This window comes from Populus nigra, chromosome 7 (genome assembly GCF_951802175.1).
Source record: "Populus nigra chromosome 7, ddPopNigr1.1, whole genome shotgun sequence".
Lineage (NCBI taxonomy): Eukaryota > Viridiplantae > Streptophyta > Magnoliopsida > Malpighiales > Salicaceae > Populus > Populus nigra.
In genome coordinates, this window is record NC_084858.1 from 5,389,520 (window position 1) to 5,410,298 (window position 20,779).

The window sequence follows — 20,779 nt, forward strand, 5'->3', positions numbered from 1 at the left end:
CGAACCTTGAGGTTTAATGGGGCCCGCCATGTGCATTTAGTATCCAGGGACCAAGCCACAATGATTCAAAGACAGTCATAAGACGCAAGCTCCCTCCTACCTCAGTAGAAAATGGTTAATCTCGTGTCTGAATTGGAGATAAGGAACATGAGTACGAGGGCCAAAGGCAGGCAGCATCCATTGAATCATGTTTTTTTTTTTTTTTTCCTAGTTATAAAGAAGAAGCTCCCCTCTTAAGATAGTAGGGGTATGAGTACCAGTCGAACCACAACCTCATTGGCATCCATTGAATCATGTTACTGCGGATATAAAATGCAAAAATCATGATTTCACACATTCATCATGAAAGAGAACTCTTGCATTGCAGCGAGGACATCACTAGGCAATGGACTTCATGGAAATCAAACGCATTGTAAGATAGTTTAGACGCATTTCTAAGGAATCAAGAAAGGTAAGTGGTCAGTGTTTGAAGTTATGTACAACAATAATTAGGCGTAATATCTAACTTGTTCTTCCTCCTCTTCCGTCTTCAGAGTCAAATCCACTGACCTAACTTCTGTAGTTCCTTTGAAAATCAATCGATGAAATATTGATGAACTTGCCAGAACAGAAAAACAGTGCCGATTTCACTCAAGCAATAAGAACATCTAAAATCGAGAAAATCCCGACTGATGAAGCAGCTAAGAGAATGAAAGGGTCCAAAATTGATTGGTTGCAAAACAAATATAGTATCTCCTTAACACCTTCAATTTTCAATAACAAGGCTAAGAGTGCACTTAAGGATTTCCTTTACAAGCTATGTACCAAGGCTGCGACGCAGATGAGTTGGCTCCGCTCCCATTGAAGACCAACTAATGGCAAAAACCAGCAACAGGTAAACCCAGCCAACTACCTGAACTTAACTATGATAGTAATTGCGCATGGACATGTTCTGTTATCTGGATATATGCTTTAAACATGCATGATTCGATATGGATCGTATCAGGCATCTGAAGTCCTTAACCACAGCCCCAACACATTCTACATACTTCATGATGGACTGATGAATTGAGCTGAGCTAATAATAACTTTCGTGATATCAGAAGTTTCACAAGAGAAAATACCTGCAACCTCCATGTGTTTATTCAATCAAGGCAGTAAAAGCCTCCATAGCCACAAAGCACAAACAATTATTTTACGTTACAAAAGTAATCAAATACCACAACATGGAAAACGATTGCAAACAATTATCTCTGTATCAGTTTTATTCGATACTCTGTTATTCAAACAATGATTTTTCTATCTAATTACTGAAAGAAATTCCGCAGATGTAACGATGTGGAGATTCAATTCTATGAGATGTGAAACGGAAATACAACTTTCAACACTAGAAGACCTGTTCATTGGAGTAGAAAAAAAATGTTACAAGTTTGGGAAAATTGTACCAGAAATACAGCTTATGTAGGTATCCCTCAATATTGCCTGGCAGAAGTAAAGATGAAAAACTTCTACCTTTCAGCAACAGGTGATGAAACTTCCTCTTCCATCCAGCCAACTAATTGTTCCAAGAATGAATATATTACTTCTTTCAAAGAGTGCAACCTATCCGAGGCAGTGAAAGCATGCACTGTATTTTCAATCTCTATCCGACTAAGAGCTCGGCTCCTTTCTTGCATGTCTCTCAATCATACATAAGCTGCCTGACCTTCTCTACCAGGTCCCATCTCCCAAGTTCAGCATATACATTTGATAGCAGTATATAAGCTGCAGGGGACTGTGGCTCCAACTCTATATGTTGTTCAGCTACTTTTTTCCCAAACTAAATGTTCCCATGGATTCCACAAACGCTAATTAAAGCATTCCAAATCTGTTCATTGATCTTGCAGTGCATGTTCTCCCATCAACTTGTCAAAATGCCGCACCTGACCCAAGAGATCAATCAAGCGAGCATAATGTTCTTGATAGGGAAAAATGCCATTACCCCCAGTCATGGATTCAAGTAACCTGAGCCCTTCCTCCACAAGACCTGCATGACTGCATGCATTGAAAATGACAACCAATGTCATCAAACATATGAATAGCTTCTTCACCGTGATCATGTTGTGCCAAAGCATAAATCATGGGGTTACACAAGTCAACAGCTTGCTTATTACCCATAAGATAAAAAACCAGCCTCGCATCTTCCAAACTTCCACATTTGGAATACATGTCAATGAGAGAACTCACAACAATTGTATTGGGTCTAACATTTGTTCTTATCAAGTAACCATCTATTTGCTTACCAAGCTTAACCGAAGCTATACTGGCACAAGCGCAAAGACTGCTAATAAAAGTAAATCGATTCCGTCTAATGCCTAACACCATCATATTCATAAACAACTCAGGTGCCTTATACACCAAACCATGCCTAACATACCCAGAAATCAAAGCTGTCCACGCGACTGAATTCTCGTTAGGCATCAAATCGAACAATTCCCTAGCCACCACCATGTCTCCGCATTGTGCATACCCCAAAACCATCGTTGTCCTTGCAAGAACATCCTTCACATTCATCCCATCAAACAACCTCGTCGCATCACTCATCTCTCCACAATTTGCGTATGCATCAGCAACCAAGCTTGAAATCACCATCTTACACAAAAATCCAGCGGCCCATGACCTGTTTAGCAAGTACCAATTCCTAAAACTTAACATAAACACTCAATAACCCCGCAAAACTATACTCTTTATAACCAATCCCTAATCTCCTTAACTCCTTGTAAAACCTTAAACCTTCACCAAAAAACCGGCTTTGCCCTACCCAATAACCATAGTATTCCAGGAAACAACATCTCTCTTAGGCATTTTATCAAACAACTTCCTAGCTGGATTTGTCATGCCTGATTTAGCATACCCAGGAAGCATATTATTTCAAGAGTACAAGTTTCTCGTGGTCATCTCATCAAACAACTTATAAGCACTAACATGATCACCGCATTGTACATGCATCTGATCACATTATTGTATACAAACGAACTGGGTCTTTGTAGTCCAATTAGTTTCAAATGAATATGAACCCATTTCCCTAATTTAAGAGACCTGCAATTTGCACATTGTTGTATAAGGCAAATGAATGCCTTTGCATGATAAAATCTGAAGAGAAGAGACTGCTTGTGTGAGCTGGGATTGATTGGAGATGTTAGCGAAGGGTTGGGTTATGCAAGGTTTGTGGCGATGTGACGTGTGGTGGGATTTGAGTGAAGAAGTTCTGAGAGACTGGAGAGTTTTGGTCGAGGAGAGAGGAAGGGCGTTGGAGAGAGAGGGAACCAATGTGAGGGTGGGCAAACGATGCGTCGCTCTTCATTGGTGGTGGTGGAGGTGGTGGATGGTGGGCGGAAGGCGGAGGGTTGGGGACTTTCTGGCGGTCCTGGTTGATGGGGACCCATAAGTGTCCTACCATTGTTTTTCACAGAAGAGGGAAACCAATCTCTCTCACAACTTGCAACTAGTTATTTATTTATTTATTTTATTCGGAATAAGGACAGTTCTAATATAATCTTCCGTGAAAATAAATAAATAAGCTAAATTTATTGATGTAGTTCAATGAGTATTTATTTGAATATGTTACAAAAACAAGCCTTGTTAAGTGGAAATATGCTTAAACAGTATTATGATAATTTACATCAAGGTTGTTGTCTACGTCTAATGCATATTAAAGTAATTTTAAATTAGATAAACCATCAATTTTTTGGTTTTATAGCCATAGTTTTGAAACTCGGCCTAGCATAATGGGTCGGCCAGGGACCCGGTCGACAAGGTACTGGAACCAGGTCGGGTTGAAGAAAAAATAGAAAAAGTCATGACCCAGCTGACCCGGCGGGCTGACCCCGTGACCCGGCAAAACCTGGTTGCAACCCGTTGACTTTTTTTTTTTACTAAAACAACATCGTTTTGATTTTTTTTAAAATAGAGATTGACCCGGGCGATAACCCTGTTAAAACCTGTAACCCAAGTCTTGGACCGACCAGCCATCGGGACAGGTTTAAAACTATACATACAACTATTTTTTTATATGTAAAAGTGTGAGATAACATGTAAAAGTAAATAATTAAAATCGTGTCCTTATATATCATATATTTTTTTCTTTTTGCAATACCCAAACATTCAAAATGTTTACCTACTCTCTTTCATATAAGCACATTGATTATTAATGAGTAGGGCAACAATTTAAATCAAACTTGATGGATATTTTTTCTATCTTATCTGAAAATATGAATGTATGGATGTTTTTTTGGCTTCAATAGATAATAAATAGAGTATAGATATTGTCAAGCCTTACTCAAAACTCGCTCAATCTAACCCGAAATATATATTTATATTTTATAAATATATTTGTAGAATATATGATTTTTGTTAATGCAATATGATATATGCATACCTTAAAATTAACATAATATATATATATATATATGAATAATATTTCTTATTTTATTATTCAATATATTTATATATACTTCAAGTATATGTATTAACTATTTTTATTAATTAATAAATAATAGTAGATAATGGATACTCAAAATCTAATTATTTGTTTATAAATATTTAAATTTTTTACTTCATAAATAATAATGTAATATAAATATAAAAAAAATTTCAACCCATGAATACCCATTCCAATCCTCAAAGATTATCTGGTAACTTATTTTTTGAATTCTAAGTAAAAGCATAATGTTAAGGTGGGTTCTCACAGGAAGTGACAACATCATGCCTAAAACTCTTAATTTTATATTCGAGCTTTCTAATAGGTGGAGCAGTTAATCATAATAAATTTATATATTTTCAAAATTAAAATATATATTAACAAAAATAAATTAAAAGAGAAGGAGTTTTTATTATAACCCTTCTTATAAAATGTTATTCATTAAAATAGTATTTTGTTTTTTTTTCAATTAATATTTTTTTCTTTTAATATTTAATTTATTTTTCATTGGGTTTTCTCATTTGTATGACGCGGATTGCGAGTTTAGCGAGTTAACATGATTGACTTGTTTTTTTAATTATTATTTTTTTCAATCTTGCCTTTTAATAGTGGGTTGAATCAATGCTTTTTTTTAAAAAAAACCTATAATATTTGATTTATTTTTTATTAGGTTATCCTAATCTCATGACACGGGTCGTGAGTTTAGCTTGTTAACCCAGTTGATTCGTGTTTTTTTCCTTTTATTTAATTAACTTCTTTTCCTATATAATCCTTTAGTATTGAGTTGATTGGGGATTAAATTTTATAATTTGTTTTATTTTCTTTCTATTAAGTTATTTCAGCTTTAATACCTAAGAATAGTGCTTAATGAGTTAACCTGAGTTGATTCGAGTTGTTTTTTGTGCTATTTTTTAAGTTGATTTTTTATTCAATTTCATCATTTAATATTGAGTTAGTTGGGGATTGAGTTTTATAATTTGTTTTATTTTCTTTCTACGAGGATATATTAGTTTCATGATAAGGATTGCAGGTTTTGATATTTTAACCCTAGTTAAATCTAGTCATTTTTTTAGTTTCTTTCTAGGAGGTTATTTTTGTCTCACAAGTCTTTTAACATTGATTTTTTTATTATTATTAGGTTATCCATGTCTCATGACCCTAATCGCAGGTTTGACAGGATAATTCGATTGTCTCATTTTTTTTAATTAATATTTTTCTAATTTCATCATTTAATATGATGTTTAATTGGGAATTAAGCTTCATGATTTGTTCTAGTTTGCCTTTTATTAGGTTATCTCGACCTCACGGCCCGAGAATAATGCTTAATGGATTACCTAGGTTGACTTGACTTATTTTTTGTATCATTTTTTACTTAAAAGTTTTACAAATGTTACTATTCAATATTGTATCTGACAAGGTCAATTAGGAACTGAGCTTTTATAATTTGTTTTGTTTTTCTATTTGTGGGGTTATCTTAGTCTCATGATCAGAATCACATAATTAACAGGTTAACCTATGTCAAACCAGGTCGTTTTTTTTTTTTAATTTTCTTTGTATGAGGTTATTTCAGTCTCATTCCAAGTCATAAGTTTGACGAATTGACTCATGTTATTTTTTTATGTTATTGTTTTAACTGATTTATTTTTTAATATTATCATTCAACATTAGACTGATTGGAGATTGAATATCGTAATTTGTTTCAATTTGTTTTTTATAGGATTATCATGGTCTTATGACCTGAGTAGTGGGTTTGACAAGTTAACATGAGTTGCTTTTTTAGGTCTTTTTTAATCGATTTTTTTTAAATTCATCATTCATCATTAAATTGATTAGAATCTCAATTTCATAATTTATTTTGATTTATTTTTTTATGGGGTTATCAGTCTCATAACCCAGATAATAGATTTGATATGTTAACCCTGGTTGACCCAAGTCAATCCAATATGTTATTATCTTAACATTAAAAAAAATATCATCTTTAATTTGTTTTAGTCAAACTATGTTTTTAAGATGGTTCAAGGTATTTTTGGACCCGTGAAGTCAATCAAATTATATCAAGTCAATTCCATATTGGTTAAAATTTTTTTTTTCACTGGACAAAAATATTAATAACATCTTAATATTGTTTTTATATTTAAAAATTTTATAACCTGATCTGCAACATAACACAAATCAAATTGAAATATTAACGAAACACTATTTTTGTCATGCAAAACCATGATAGTTAATGCTGGGGTGGGTGAGAGACATGTTATCCCCGCTCATTCTAGGATCAATCAAATTCGAGATGCTGGCTCGAGTACTAATCCTTGATAGAATGGTCGGTGAAAAATGGACATTTTAGCCATCAAGAACCCACCAACCATATAATTTTTTTTTTTTAAATAATCTTTGAATCTGTACTAGTTTTGAGCCCCAACTCAACATAGGTCCTCTCGAGTTTGAGCTGGGCTTATGTACCCCTAAAAGTTCAAATTCCAACCAATATCATGTGTTAGATATGTACTCTTCTCCAATTGGCCTCGAGCCGATCCCCTTTCCATGATCCTGTGACTTTTATTAGAGATGGGCCACCAACCAACCTATCCAGATCTTTCATCGACAAGTGCCTTCCATTTGATTCTGGATTGATGAACATCAAGGTGTTTTTGTCTTTGCCTGCTTGTATATTTGACGTCAAAAAGTCACTTCCTTGCCCTTCATCTACTTTTCAGCCATTCTTGGATCTTGATCCCCTGTATTGCATTATAATTATAATGAAAGCTATTTCTCAACTATCCTTTCCTGTACTTTTCTACATCTATTTGAGCTTAGTTTTAAATACATCCAAATATACGTCTATCTTGTTGATTTGTATTTATTTCTACATTTACATTGATTTACGGTTTGAACACAAGATAAAAAAATAAAAAATAAATTACATCTATATTTATATTGACAAATAGATTGCATTCAGTGATGTAAGTAGCTATTTAGCATAAACACACAACAAATACTTGACCATGAACACATAAAAAAAGTTGTATTCAAGCCACGCTAATAACCCTTATAAATCATAAATATAATGGTAATCATTTGAGCCACACTATGTAATATGTAGATTTTAATAATTTATTGTGCATGTTAACATACACAATTATCATTTCAAGATTCTCAAAATACATTTATTATTTTTTAAAGAATAAATACAATTAGCATTAACGCTAGTTTGTTGATTTATCAAAGCAATCTTATAACATTAAAAAAATATTGATTAATAAGCATAAAGGAAACAAAAAAATAATTAACATATTTTTAAAAATTTATTTTTTATACCAGCATATTAATATAATTTAAAAAAAATTAAGCATTTTTTTTTAAAAAAAACTACTACGCATAATAACAAACATACATTCATCTCCAAACAGGCCTTCGTCTCCCTCCCCGATAGTCACATAAGCATTTTTATTTTTATTCTTGTTTTTCTTTTCATTTTATTTTAGACCCTTATACATATGTTACTCTTTCTCTTTTCACACTTTCAAATCAAATCCTTTATTTCTATGTTTACTAATTCATGTATTTTACATCACGTTCTGAACTAATTATTCATCTAATTCATAATTGAATAACTAATAAAAATATTTTTAACTATTTAAATAAAATTTAACAAATACAAATAATACAATTGGAGAAAAAACCAAATTTAGTAACAAAAAATTTCTATGATATCAATTTAAATTTAACTAATTCTAAGAAAAACAATTCTACAAATGCATCATTTTAAGTATGTATTTTATGTAGAAATTATTTATTCTTGATGATGGATCAACATTTTTTATTCCTATTTTTATTTTTATTTTCTTTGGATTCTCATTTAAAGGAACTAGAGGCTAGGTGATAACCTAACATCATTGGGCTTAGCCAAGCACCGAGTCCAATTATACATGGGTCTGGCAAACTGCCAGACCCAGCATCATTGGGCTCCACCAAGCGCCGAGCCTAAATATATATAGGTTTGGTGAACTACTAAACTGATCATCCTTTGGCTCAGCCAAGCACTGAGCCCAAACATATATGAATCCCACGAGCTGCTAAACCCAACATCAATAGGTTCAGCCAAGCACTGAGCTCATACATGTACAAAGATATTTCTAATAAAGTCAGAGATGTTTTTTCTTTAATAAAGTCAGAGATATCTTTATTTTGACAAAGTTAGAGATATTTTTCTCTTTAAAAATGAGGGTTAACATGTACAAAGATATTTCTTTTCTAATAAAGTCAGAGATGTTTTCTCTTTAACAAAGTCAGAGATATCTTTATTTTGACAAAGTTAGAAATATTTTTCTCATTGAAAATAAGGGTTGAATGCTATCAGGAAAAAAAAAAGACTTTTGAGCCATCCCTACAATAAAAAGGGTAAGAAGAGTAGGCTATAAATACCCATTAGATCCTCAAAAGAAGAGGTTATGAATCTTCATTTTCTACTGCATATTTATTTTCAAAGTCTCTCTCTAAAATATCATTGTTATTTCTCTAAAAAAGATTCTTACTTAAGCATAAGAAAGTCTCCAAATTCACTAAAGGAGACCTTTTGTAGGTATTAGGCACCAATCACCTTGGCTAGGAAGAATATATCAAATTTCCATAAAAAAAAAAAAGATTAGCTGATTATCCAAGATCTAAGCTTTCCCTTCAAGCCACTTGAATTTTTTTGTACATCATTAGTGGTGTTGTCTATGAGAAACTGATTAAAAATTCATAGATACTTCCTCCATAATTGGTTTATCGACATCCTAAATCACCATTAAAAGTAGATGATAACAAAAAAAATCATGGAACAAGACGTGTCATGAACCTTTTTATAGTTGTTGACACGTCTGCTTCACCAGAGCTTCAACAACTCTTCAATGATTAAGAAAGACTATGTAGCAATTTGATTGCTCTAAGTTAGTAAAATTTCTTCTATTTTCCCATGGGCTTAATGAGATGAGCAAGTTTTTTCTAAACATTTGCCAACTTCACGAATGTAGTTGGAGCCTCAAGATTTTGGAAAGCTTTTAACAAGTATAAGTGGAATGTTGGTTCAAACTGTAAAACATGTGAAGTTTGGTTGTTAACCACCTAAAAGACATCTATCATAGAAACTCTATTCTCTCCTTCTTTATAGTTGAGATCATGATTTCAACAAAAATATTATCAAGATGATTATATTTTAAAGGTTAATAAAAAATATATCATGGTCAATGAATAAGAATGTAAATTTCTTATATATGATTTAAATTATTCACAATGACAATGTCTTTTTTTTTTAGTGATATCTAGAGCAACAAACACACAACCTTTCAAGGATGGGATGCACTTAATCTTCATAGTACAATTGCATAATTTACCTTGGAAGGAATCAACTCGATCTCTCCGATGTAATTGCATTATTTACCTTAGAAGGAATAAATATAAAGCCTAACTAGTGTGATTGTATATATCTCCAATGATGGGATTAACATTTCATCTCTCCAGGAAAACAACCTTGCAACATTTCAAGGATGGGATGAACTTAGTTCTTTTAGTGCGGTTATATAATTTACATTGGAAATGATAGATATGGAGCCTCCATAGTGCAACTATATATATCTCTAAGGATAAAATTGACACACCATCTCTTTAAGGCAACAACCTCGCAACCTTTTAAGGATGATATGAACTCAATTTTCTTAGTGTGATTGCATAATTTACCTTAGAGATGATGAATTTGAAGCCTCCTTAGTGTGATTGCACATATCTCTAATGATGAGATTGACAAACCATCTTTTTAGGGCAACAACCTCGTAACCTTTTGAGGATGAGATAGACTCAGTATCTCTAATATGATTGCCCATTTTCCCCTGGAATGATGGATCATGAGCCTTCCTAGTGTGATTGAACATATCTCTAATAATGAGATTGACACACTATCTTTCTAGGGCAACAATCTCATAACCTTCTAAGGATAGGATGAACACAGTTTTCTTAGTGTGATTACAAAATTCACCTTAGAATAGATTGACTTAGTCTCCCTAATACGATTGCACAAATTATATTGTAAAGGATTGACATGGTCACCATAAGGACAACAACACTAATCTCCATGTCCTACCTAATGATTGTTCATTAATCCATTACAAATTCATTTAAATTGATAGGAATATACCTGAAACTAAGATCTCCTCTCAGTTCCAGACAGGTAAATCTCTTCTAAATCTTGATTATGGTTAGATAAAGTTTAAAGTTCAAATTTACTAAATGTTTTCCTAGGTGCGGGCGTTGGACCTATTTTAATAATTTTCTTAGGGTTTTTGGACCCTGCATGGAAATTATAATGTGGGCATTAGTCTCGCACCAATTGTTTAGGGAATTCCCTTAACTTTTTTTCAAGTATAGGTGCTGGACTCGTATAAAATTTCAAAGATTTTTCTTAGGGCTTCAAATCCTGCATGGAATGTTTATTATAGGCATTAAATCTATACACACGAGTAAACAAAGAAATAAAAGGAATTAAAATTTTATAAAATAAAAGATAAATGTTACATGGATAAACCCTGCAAGACCAAGGGTGTGTACAATATTTATAAGAGGTTAGGGGGAAATGAGGCTTAAATATCTAGCTCAGGCTCTTTAACTAGATATTTCCCATGTCGGGAAACAATAGTCATGACAAAGAACACATTTGTAAAGTCAGGCATCGGGACTAGATGAAAGACAATACTAAAGTCCACTTGCATCCGTCTTGATTGATTGAAGAAATACATATTAGATATGGCAAGAAAGATCTTGTTCCCAACTATCCTAGTCAAAGCTCTTAAACCCTAAAAAATCCCTGAAACTTCTTCAGAGAGTTCTTCAAAACCTCCAATTGAGCCTGAGAATTTTAGGTTTCTTCCCTGGTAGTAAAAAGCTCCATACTCAGATCATCTTGAATGATTTTCATCTTAAGGATCTATTACTTTAGGGAATCCATTTGGTTATAGATGACCTAAACTAGTTTGTCATTAGAGCCCAACTGAAGAACAATGCCTTATATTTATTCCTTCAGCGTTGCACAAGCCATATTGAGGCTCTTTAGTTCGGCCTTTATAATAACTTTTTTCCTGTTTTAGCTGCTTGAAGACAATTTGGTTTTCCCTGTTTATAGTAATGGCCTCCATTATATGATTTCTCTCAGCCACCCAACATCTCATGGAATTAATGTATATCATTAAAGTTTTTCATTAACAAATATTAGGAATAATAGTCATATAATTAAACAAAAAGGTGAAATAAAAAATTCCTTATAATAAAGGCCATTTAACCATTTAAAGTTAAATAATGGTTGTAGCTCTCATTAGATATTATTATGATGTCTGATGGGATGATGAGAATCCTTTCTAGTAGTCTCACCACCACAATGCTAGTCTTTCTAATGACTGACCTCCTACCGATAATAGCCTCTATAAACTCCCTCTCTTCCTTGGTCAGGGTGGAAAAACTGAAGGGAGCTTGGTAAAAAGCAAGGTGGGTGAAAGCATCTTTGAACTCAGTCTCCACTGGAACAACCCAAGTAAAAGGCCTAGCTGTTGCAACCTCTACCGATAAAGCTGGAAGTTGAGGCAGAAAAGGTGCCATCAAGAGAGCCTCTACAATTAAGACTAAAACATTGAACTATACAGAGGTGGAAATCTTTTTCCTCTTAAAGTGGGTAGCAACACCCGTAATCACTTAAAGGGAAGTCAAATCTGCTTGAACCTCAATTGGGGGAGTACGACTGCCCCCGACTTCATTTTCTGCGGGAGTTCTGACTCTCACTATTGTTTCCTTAGGGACAAAGCCCTCAAGAACATAAAGTTCATCAACAATGATGAGGTAATCCTTTATATGTTCTTCAACCCTACTTCCAACTATAATAAGAGTTGAAGATTTCCTTGTTGAACTTTCTTCTACAAACATCGTTGAAGTTTCTTCTTCTCTTTCAGCTGTTTGTCCTGTATAAAAAAACAAAAAGTTAGTAATAAACTTAGCAATAAAGAAATAAGAGAATAGGAAAGTTACATACCTTGCAAAATGGTTTGATAATATCCTTTAACTATTCTATTGACTTTATACTTTGTTGAAGTTGAGGCCAACACAACACATATTTTCTCCTCATCCAAGCTTAGACGAGGCTTGTTGTTTACATTAGGAGAAGGAACCTTCCAATAATAGGAACATCCCTATATTTTATACATTTCACCTGCATGATTGACCGGCCCACCATATCTTATTATCACCTATCTTCCCCTTTATTTTTTGACATACATAAGCTTTCCACACAGAGTTCCCTTAATGGCTCCTTTAGGCCTATGACAAGGGTGAATAACTAAAGTACATCATTACCACCGCTGGTGCCAACAATCAGATGGTAACAACTTCTAAAGACATTGATTATAGGCTTAATTCTGATAAGCCTACAAAACTTATCAAAGACAGGCATAATCATCCACCTATTTGGATGTAGCTACCCTAGACCCAGCTAATAATATCTACACACTTCCCTAATAAATCATTGGAGAAGGAAGGAACACACCATCGTGTACATGCAAGAAAAGGTTTTAATCTTAAAATAACCCTAGGGCATAGCCCAAGGTTTTCTGGTTTATATGCTCAACCTAATCGGACATTTAAGTTGTGTACTTTCCTCACTGAAGGGGAGAAACAAACTTTATGTCCTACTCACCTAAAGTGTTGGGAACGTCATCCTTAGAAGTTTAAGGTAACCTTCCTCTCTCTTGGGAATCTCTAGTGATGGTGGGAGAAGGACTTCTATGAGAAGAGCTACTCTCCTCCTTACTAGAGATGGATGTTGGAGTATCACCCTCTCTAGTTATGTTGCATAGTTAGATGAACCCCCCTACCACTTCCCGCAATCTCAGGTTGGAACCTGAACTCCTTTTTAGAGGTAGCAATATCTTTTTTTTTAGGGATAAATCTGACTCCTTTTAGTTCCATGTTTTGGTTTAAAGTAGAAAAGGATAGAAGATGGTGGTGGAAAATACCTAGAAATGAGTTTGTTTCATTGGATTAGAACTAAAATAGTTAGGGGTTTTCAACATAGTAGTTTTTCAGAAATTATAAAAAATAAAAAGATAAAGGTAAGAACGATTAGGTTTATAAAGGAAACACCTTTCTACCCAGACTATTGGATGAATGACTTTTCATGTCATCTTAGATCTTTAGAAATCCACTCAATTACTACAATAAATACAAGCTGCTATTTTATTTCCCAAAGGTCACCCCCTTCAATAAAGATGAGCCACCTGGCTAAGAAAATTTCAACAGTTCTATATGGGACAACCAAATCCTACAGGGAAGGTAAAAAAGCTCTTATTTACTAGTGGTAACCTTAAAAAATCTTTGCGTAAAAAATACACAAAGACTTGGGGGACTATTGGTGGATCAACATGTTTTATTCTTATTTTTTTCTTTAAATTATTATTTAAAGGAACTAGAGGTCGGGTGATAACCCAACATCCCTGAGCTTAGCCAAGTATTGAGCCTAAACATATATAAGTTTGGTGAACTGTTAAACCTAACGTCATTGGGCTCAACCAAGCGCTAAGCCTAATCATTTATATGTCTGGTGAACTGCCCAACCTCACATCCTTAGGTTCAGTCAAATGTTGAGTCCTCATGCATGCAAAGATGTTTCGTCTTTGATAAAGTTAGAGATATTTTTCTATTTGAAAAGGAGGGTTAAATTCTATCAAGAAAAAAAAAACTTTTGAGCGATCCCCTCGATAAAAGAGTAAGAATAATAAGCTATAAAGACCCATTAGATCCTTAGAAAAAAAGGTTCTGAATCTCTATTGTATATTTATTTTTAGAGTCTCTTTAAAATATTATTGTCTTTTATCTAAAAAGATACTTACTTAAAGCATTAAATAGTTCTTAAATTCACCAAAAGAAACTTTCTGCAGATAATAGACACCAGTCATTAGCCACTTTGGTTAGGAAAAATAAATCAAATTGCTAAAACCAAAAAATTAATCGATTATCATAAATCTTACCTTCAAGCTACTTGAATTTTTTAAGATATCATCAATTGAGAATAGAAAATTCAATCAATAACACACCATTACAAATTTTTAGAGACGAAACATAACATGCAGGGACCAGAGTAGTAGATAAAAAAGGTGGACGACCATGATTAAGAAAATTAAGAGTTTAATGACCATTCCAGGTTTAGACTTAAACCCTAATTTTATACAAGAAAATCCACGTCAGCAAAATTTGGCGTCTTTCAACGATGATATCAAAGCAATCCATCAGACCCAACAAAAATTCCTCCACCGTCCGATCAGCAAAACGCAATAACTTCAAATCTACACCGTCCGATAAAAAATTCTTATCTCCTTAATTCATATAACATGGTAAAGCCATAGCAGCTGCAGCCAGTAGATTACATTTAGGATTCGTTCACTAACTCTCCTTCTCTCTCGCTCTGAAAGTCATTCACTTCCTCTCTCTAGGAAACAAGGTAAACAAAAAGAAAAAAAAAAGATTTCTTTTTTTTTTATGTGCTTTAGTTAATTAATTATGATTTTGTATTGATTTAATTGCATTTTTTTTTTTTGTGCAAAGCCCTAATGAAAACCTGTGAAAGTTGCTTATTGAGATCTGAAAGTTTCAATTTGGATATTGTATGGATTGTTGTTATATAAAGTCATGATTTTTGAGTAAAAGATGGAAGCTTTATGATGTTTTTTTTTGTTGGTTATGTGATTGGTTGTTATGATATTGAAATGAGTTCTGTGTTTTGATTTTGTGGGTTTTATGTGAATCAAGGTTTTGAAGAAAAAATGGAAAATGGGGTGGAGAGAGTTGTTGTGGAAGAGAAATCCAATGTGGGAAATGAGGGTTCTGGGGTTAAGGTAGAGGAGGAGAGAGTTGTGGTGGGGTCTGATGAATCGAAAGATTTGGAAGATGAGGTTTTTGAGGAGGCAATTGAGTCACATGAGCACTTGCAGGAGGAGGAGGAGGAGGAGGAGGGAATGAAAGTTGAGTCAGTTGGTTTTGTTGAGAGTATTGGTGAGTTGAGTCCAGCATTTGACGATGAGAATTCGAATCTAGGAAATGAGACTGAGAAATTCAAGGAGGTGATTTTTGTTCCTGCTGAGAGTGGGAATCCAGAGGAGCTAGGTGGAGTGGTTGGTGAAGAGAAGGTAGAGGATTTGGTGGGTGGAGATAGTGTTGATAAGATTGATGAGGGAGGGACTGCAAAGGAAGCTGGGAGCAATGAATCGAGTGGAGGAGAGGTTGCTGAGATTATTGACAATGGAGGAACAGAGGTTTTGAAGGCTGAGGGTGAAGGTGAGGTGGATTCTAAGCGGGAAACTGAATTGAGTGAGGAGATTCTGCCCAAGGATGATGAGAAGAAGGTAAAGGAGGAGGATGAGTTGGATATTGAATATCAGGCGACAAGTGACAATTCTGTTAAGATTTCAGAGGATAAGGGTGAGGGCACGGGCCAGAATTTGACAAAAATGGATTCTGAACATCTGAATGACAAAAGTGGATCATTGCAAGATGATGGAGAGGCTGCTGAGGAAGTTGGGAATGATGAATTGAATGGAGGTGAGAAAGTTTCTGAGATTGCTGTTAATGGAGAAACTCGAGCTTTAAGGAGTGAGGATGAGGCCAATTTTAATCGAGGAATTGAGTCAAGCAATGAACTGAAAAGTGATGGAGAGTCTGCTCAGGAAGCAGGGAACAATGAGATGAGTGGAGGTGAGAAGGTTTCTGAGATTGCTGGTAATGGAGAAACTAGAGCTTTAAGGAGTGAGGATGAGGCCAATTTTAATAGCGGAATTGATTCAAGCAATGAACTGAAAAGTGATGGAGAGTCTGCTCAGGAAGCAGGGAACAATGAGATGAGTGGAGGTGAGAAGGTTTCTGAGATTGCTGGTAATGGAGAAACTAGAGCTTTAAGGAGTGAGGATGAGGCCAATTTTAATAGCGGAATTGATTCAAGCAATGAACTGAAAAGTGATGGAGAGTCTGCTCAGGAAGCAGGGAACAATGAGATGAGTGGAGGTGAGAAGGTTTCTGAGATTGCTGGTAATGGAGAAACTAGAGCTTTAAGGAGTGAGGATGAGGCCAATTTTAATAGCGGAATTGATTCAAGCAAGGAACTGAAAAGTGATGGAGAGTCTTCTCAGGAAGCAGAGAACAATGAGATGAGTGGAGGTGAGGAGTCTTCTCAGGAAGCAGAGAACAATGAGATGAGTGGAGGCGAGGAGGTCTCTGAGATTGCTGGTAATGGAGGAACAGAGGCTTTGAAGGGTGAGGATGAGTCCCATTTCAATCAAGAAATTGAGTTGAACATTGAGATTCTTCCAGAAGATGGTAAGAGAGAGGAACTGAAGGAGGATAAATTGGGTGCTGAATATCAGGAGGCCAATGATGTATTTAACGGATCAGGTGATCTTCAAGATGATAAGAGTGAAGGATTGGATGAGAATCTGGAAAGAAAAGATATAAAACACGAGGTTGAGAAAAATGGGAATTTTGAAAGTGCAATAGTGGGCCTTGATTCTGGTAATGAGGTAAATAAGAGTGAACAGTTCAGGGACATCTCAGCAGGTGTAAACATAGAAAACCAAGATGGTAGCAATGGGAACTTGAAAGATGTTTCAGCTGTTATAGATTCAGACCAAAATGGGAAAACAAGTGAACTGAAAGCTGCTTCAGCTATCCCACTGACTGTGGAGGAAGAGAAGCTGGCACCAGAAGTTTTTGCCTCTTCTTCTTCTGAGAATTCTGTGATGGAGAGAAATGAGGAGATTCAGGCTCATGCATCTACTTTGCGATCAGAGGATAACAAGGGTTCTGAATTACAGCATGCTGACAACAACATCAACAGAGCCAGCAAAAACACTACTGTGATTGAATCACCTCAGAAGACAGCAGAAAAGGGTCAGGAGGATAAGAAAAATGCCCCAGCAAATATAGAGCGTAAAATTCAGCATTTACCTGAGATTGCATCTTCATCTGCAAAGTCTCTGAGTGCAGCCCCCTTACCTTCTCGTCCAGCTGGCCTTGGGCGCGCTGCACCACTATTGGAACCTGCACCCAGGGCAACCCCGCAACTTCGTGCTAATGGAACTGTTTCTCATACGCAATCCCAACAGATTGAAGATCCTACAAACGGGGAATCAGAAGAGTTTGATGAGACACGTGAAAAACTTCAGATGATCAGGGTGAAATTTTTGCGGCTTGCACATAGACTTGGGCAGACTCCCCATAATGTTGTTGTTGCACAGGTTTTATACAGACTGGGATTAGCTGAGCAGCTGCGAGGTAGAAATGGTGGTCGTGTTGCTGGTTTTGATCGTGCCAGTGCAATGGCAGAGCATCTTGAGGCTGCTGGGCAGGAACCCCTTGATTTCTCTTGTACAATTATGGTTCTTGGAAAGACAGGTGTTGGTAAAAGTGCCACTATCAACTCTATATTTGATGAAGTGAAGTTTGGCACCGATGCTTTTCAATTGGGTACAAAAAAGGTTCAGGATGTTGTGGGTACTGTTCAGGGGATAAAGGTACGAGTCATTGACACACCAGGACTTCTTCCTTCATGGTCTGACCAGCGCCAGAATGAGAAGATCCTTCACTCTGTCAAGTGCTTTATCAAGAAAACTCCTCCAGATATTGTGTTGTATCTTGACAGGTTGGATATGCAAAGCAGGGATTTTGGTGATATGCCTCTCTTGCGTACCATCACCGACATATTCGGGCCATCTATATGGTTCAATGCAATTGTTGTCCTGACTCATGCTGCATCAGCTCCACCTGATGGTCCCAATGGAACTGCTTCAAGTTATGACATGTTTGTCACTCAGCGTTCACATGCTGTCCAACAAGCAATTCGTCTGGCAGCAGGAGATATGCGACTCATGAATCCTGTTTCATTGGTTGAGAATCACTCAGCATGTAGAACTAACAGGGCAGGGCAGAGAGTGTTGCCAAACGGTCAGGTTTGGAAGCCCCACTTGTTGCTGCTCTCTTTTGCATCTAAGATTCTCGCCGAGGCAAATGCACTTTTGAAGTTGCAAGATAGTACACCTGCGAAGCCTTTTGCAACTCGAGCACGAGCACCACCTTTACCATTCCTTCTTTCGTCGCTTCTCCAGTCAAGACCACAAGTTAAGCTACCAGAGGAACAGTATGGTGATGAGGATGGTTTAGATGATGATTTAGATGAGTCATCAGATTCCGAGGATGAATCAGAATATGATGAATTGCCACCATTTAAAAGTTTGACAAAGGCTCAGATTGCAAAGCTTACTAAAGTTCAGAAGAAGGCATACTTTGATGAGTTGGAATACAGAGAGAAACTTTTCATGAAAAAGCAGTTAAAGGAGGAGAAAAGGCGACGGAAGTTGATGGAGAAAATGGCTGCAGCTGCTAAGGACCTGCCCAGCGAGTACGCTGAAAATGCAGAGGAAGAAGGTGGAGCTGCATCTGTTCCTGTTCCCATGCCGGATCTAGCCTTACCTGCTTCCTTTGATTCTGATAATCCCACTCATAGGTACCGTTACCTCGATACCTCCAACCAGTGGCTTGTGAGGCCAGTTCTAGAAACTCATGGTTGGGACCATGATGTTGGTTACGAAGGTATAAATGTGGAGAGATTGTTTGTGGTTAAAGACAAAATCCCTATATCGTTTTCTGGCCAGGTAACAAAGGACAAGAAGGATGCCAATGTTCAAATGGAATTAGCAAGTTCTTTAAAGTATGGAGAAGGAAAAGCAACCTCACTGGGGTTTGATATGCAGACTGTGGGAAAAGACTTGGCCTATACTCTTCGAAGTGAAACTCGGTTCAGTAATTTTAGGAAAAATAAGGCTACAGCTGGTCTATCAGTTACTCTGTTGGGTGATGTCTTATCAGCTGGAGTGAAAGTCGAGGATAAATTGATTGCTGGTAAACGGTTCCAGATGGTAATGTCTGGTGGTGCCATGGCTGGTCGTGGTGATGTGGCTTATGGTGGCAGTCTGGAGGTCCAGCTGAGGGACAAAGATTATCCTCTTGGTCGTTCATTATCAACACTAGGGCTTTCCGTCATGGACTGGCATGGAGATCTCGCTATTGGCTGCAATGTACAATCCCAGATTCCTATAGGACGATCCACAAATTTGATTGGTCGTGCAAATTTAAATAACAGGGGAGCTGGACAAATCAGTATTCGCGTAAATAGCTCAGAACAGCTTCAACTTGCTTTGATTAGCCTCTTTCCTCTATTGAAGAAGCTAATTGATTATTCTCAACAAATGCAATATGGACAATGAAGAAAATTGTAGGTTATACTTGCCAGGAAACTTTTGATGTTGCCATCTTGTGATGGTCATCAAGGAATGCGAGTGAAGTTGAGCTACTTATTGTCCCCCCCCCCCCTCTCTTTTTGTCAGATTACAACAATATTTTGCTTGGTATTAGTGGTTGTAATTTCTTTGTTAGATATTTTCATAAAGTGGTTTTTCTTCTTATCAAGCCACTGGGGCTAATCATTGCTTCTAGTTCAACCATGCCTGGTTCTAGAATCTTTAGCACTTTGTGCTGTTGAAATAGATCTGCATTGTACCAATCTTGATCGCTTGCTGTGTATAGTTCTTGCGTTTCTAGCTTGTAGGTTTATTATGCTAGAATTACCTGTTGTATAATCAGTGAGAAGAGAATGTCATTGTGAATTTTGTTGAACCTGCCTTCATTTCGACTTCTGTCCGCACAAAAAAGAGAGATGAAGAGCATAAAAGGAGCACACCAAGGTAACGGCTTGAGGGTGATGAATGGACCTGCCACATCTCAAAGTGTAAATGGCGCCACTGCCTCTGAGCTTGTCCGTGCATGCTCCCTTGGCCTCAACATACGAGACTTTACAGTTTACACCACCACCTTAAAAACTTCCCAATTGTTGCTGCCCCTTTGCAAAGCCGTAGAGCCGCTAAGCTAACAAGTCGTTGTATGCTACCTTGGCCTCAACATACGAGATTTTACACTGCCACCTTTACCTCTTTGAAGAAAAGCTTTTAAGTCTAGATGTGCGGTAATGATTGTATTTTTTATTTTGAAATATTTTAAAATAATATATATTTTTTATTTTTTAAAAATTATTTTTAATATCAGTATATTAAAATAATCTAAAAATATATAAAAAATATTAATTTAAAATAAAAAATGATTTTTTTTAAAAACACAAAAATAAATATTCACATAATCTTTAGATGTAGGTCTCCTACGACTGTCAATCACATGTATCTTTTCCATTTTTTGGATTTTCTTTGGCCTAATTGTTACAAAAAAAAATGTCAAAGC

General features: G+C 35.8%; 1 protein-coding gene and 1 pseudogene across 1 annotated transcript; one reads left to right on the top strand and one right to left on the bottom strand.

The window, feature by feature from the left end:
* Positions 1-1,216: 1,216 nt before the first annotated feature.
* On the bottom strand, positions 1,217-13,417 carry LOC133699408 (pentatricopeptide repeat-containing protein At2g21090-like; annotated as a pseudogene).
* A 1,372-nt stretch (positions 13,418-14,789) lies between these two features.
* On the top strand, positions 14,790-20,051 carry LOC133698724 (translocase of chloroplast 120, chloroplastic-like). Its single transcript, XM_062121757.1, has 2 exons — positions 14,790-14,945; positions 15,254-20,051. The coding sequence occupies exon 2, from the start codon at positions 15,268-15,270 to the stop codon at positions 19,753-19,755; it is 4,488 nt and encodes a 1,495-aa protein (XP_061977741.1). The 5' UTR covers positions 14,790-14,945; positions 15,254-15,267; the 3' UTR covers positions 19,756-20,051.
* The last annotated feature ends 728 nt before the right edge of the window (positions 20,052-20,779 follow it).

What these genes read in the sequence shown, in the direction of transcription:
- LOC133698724 (XM_062121757.1), top strand. Translation starts at nt 15,268, where the DNA reads ATGGAAAATGGGGTGGAGAGAGTTGTTGTGGAAGAGAAATCCAATGTG.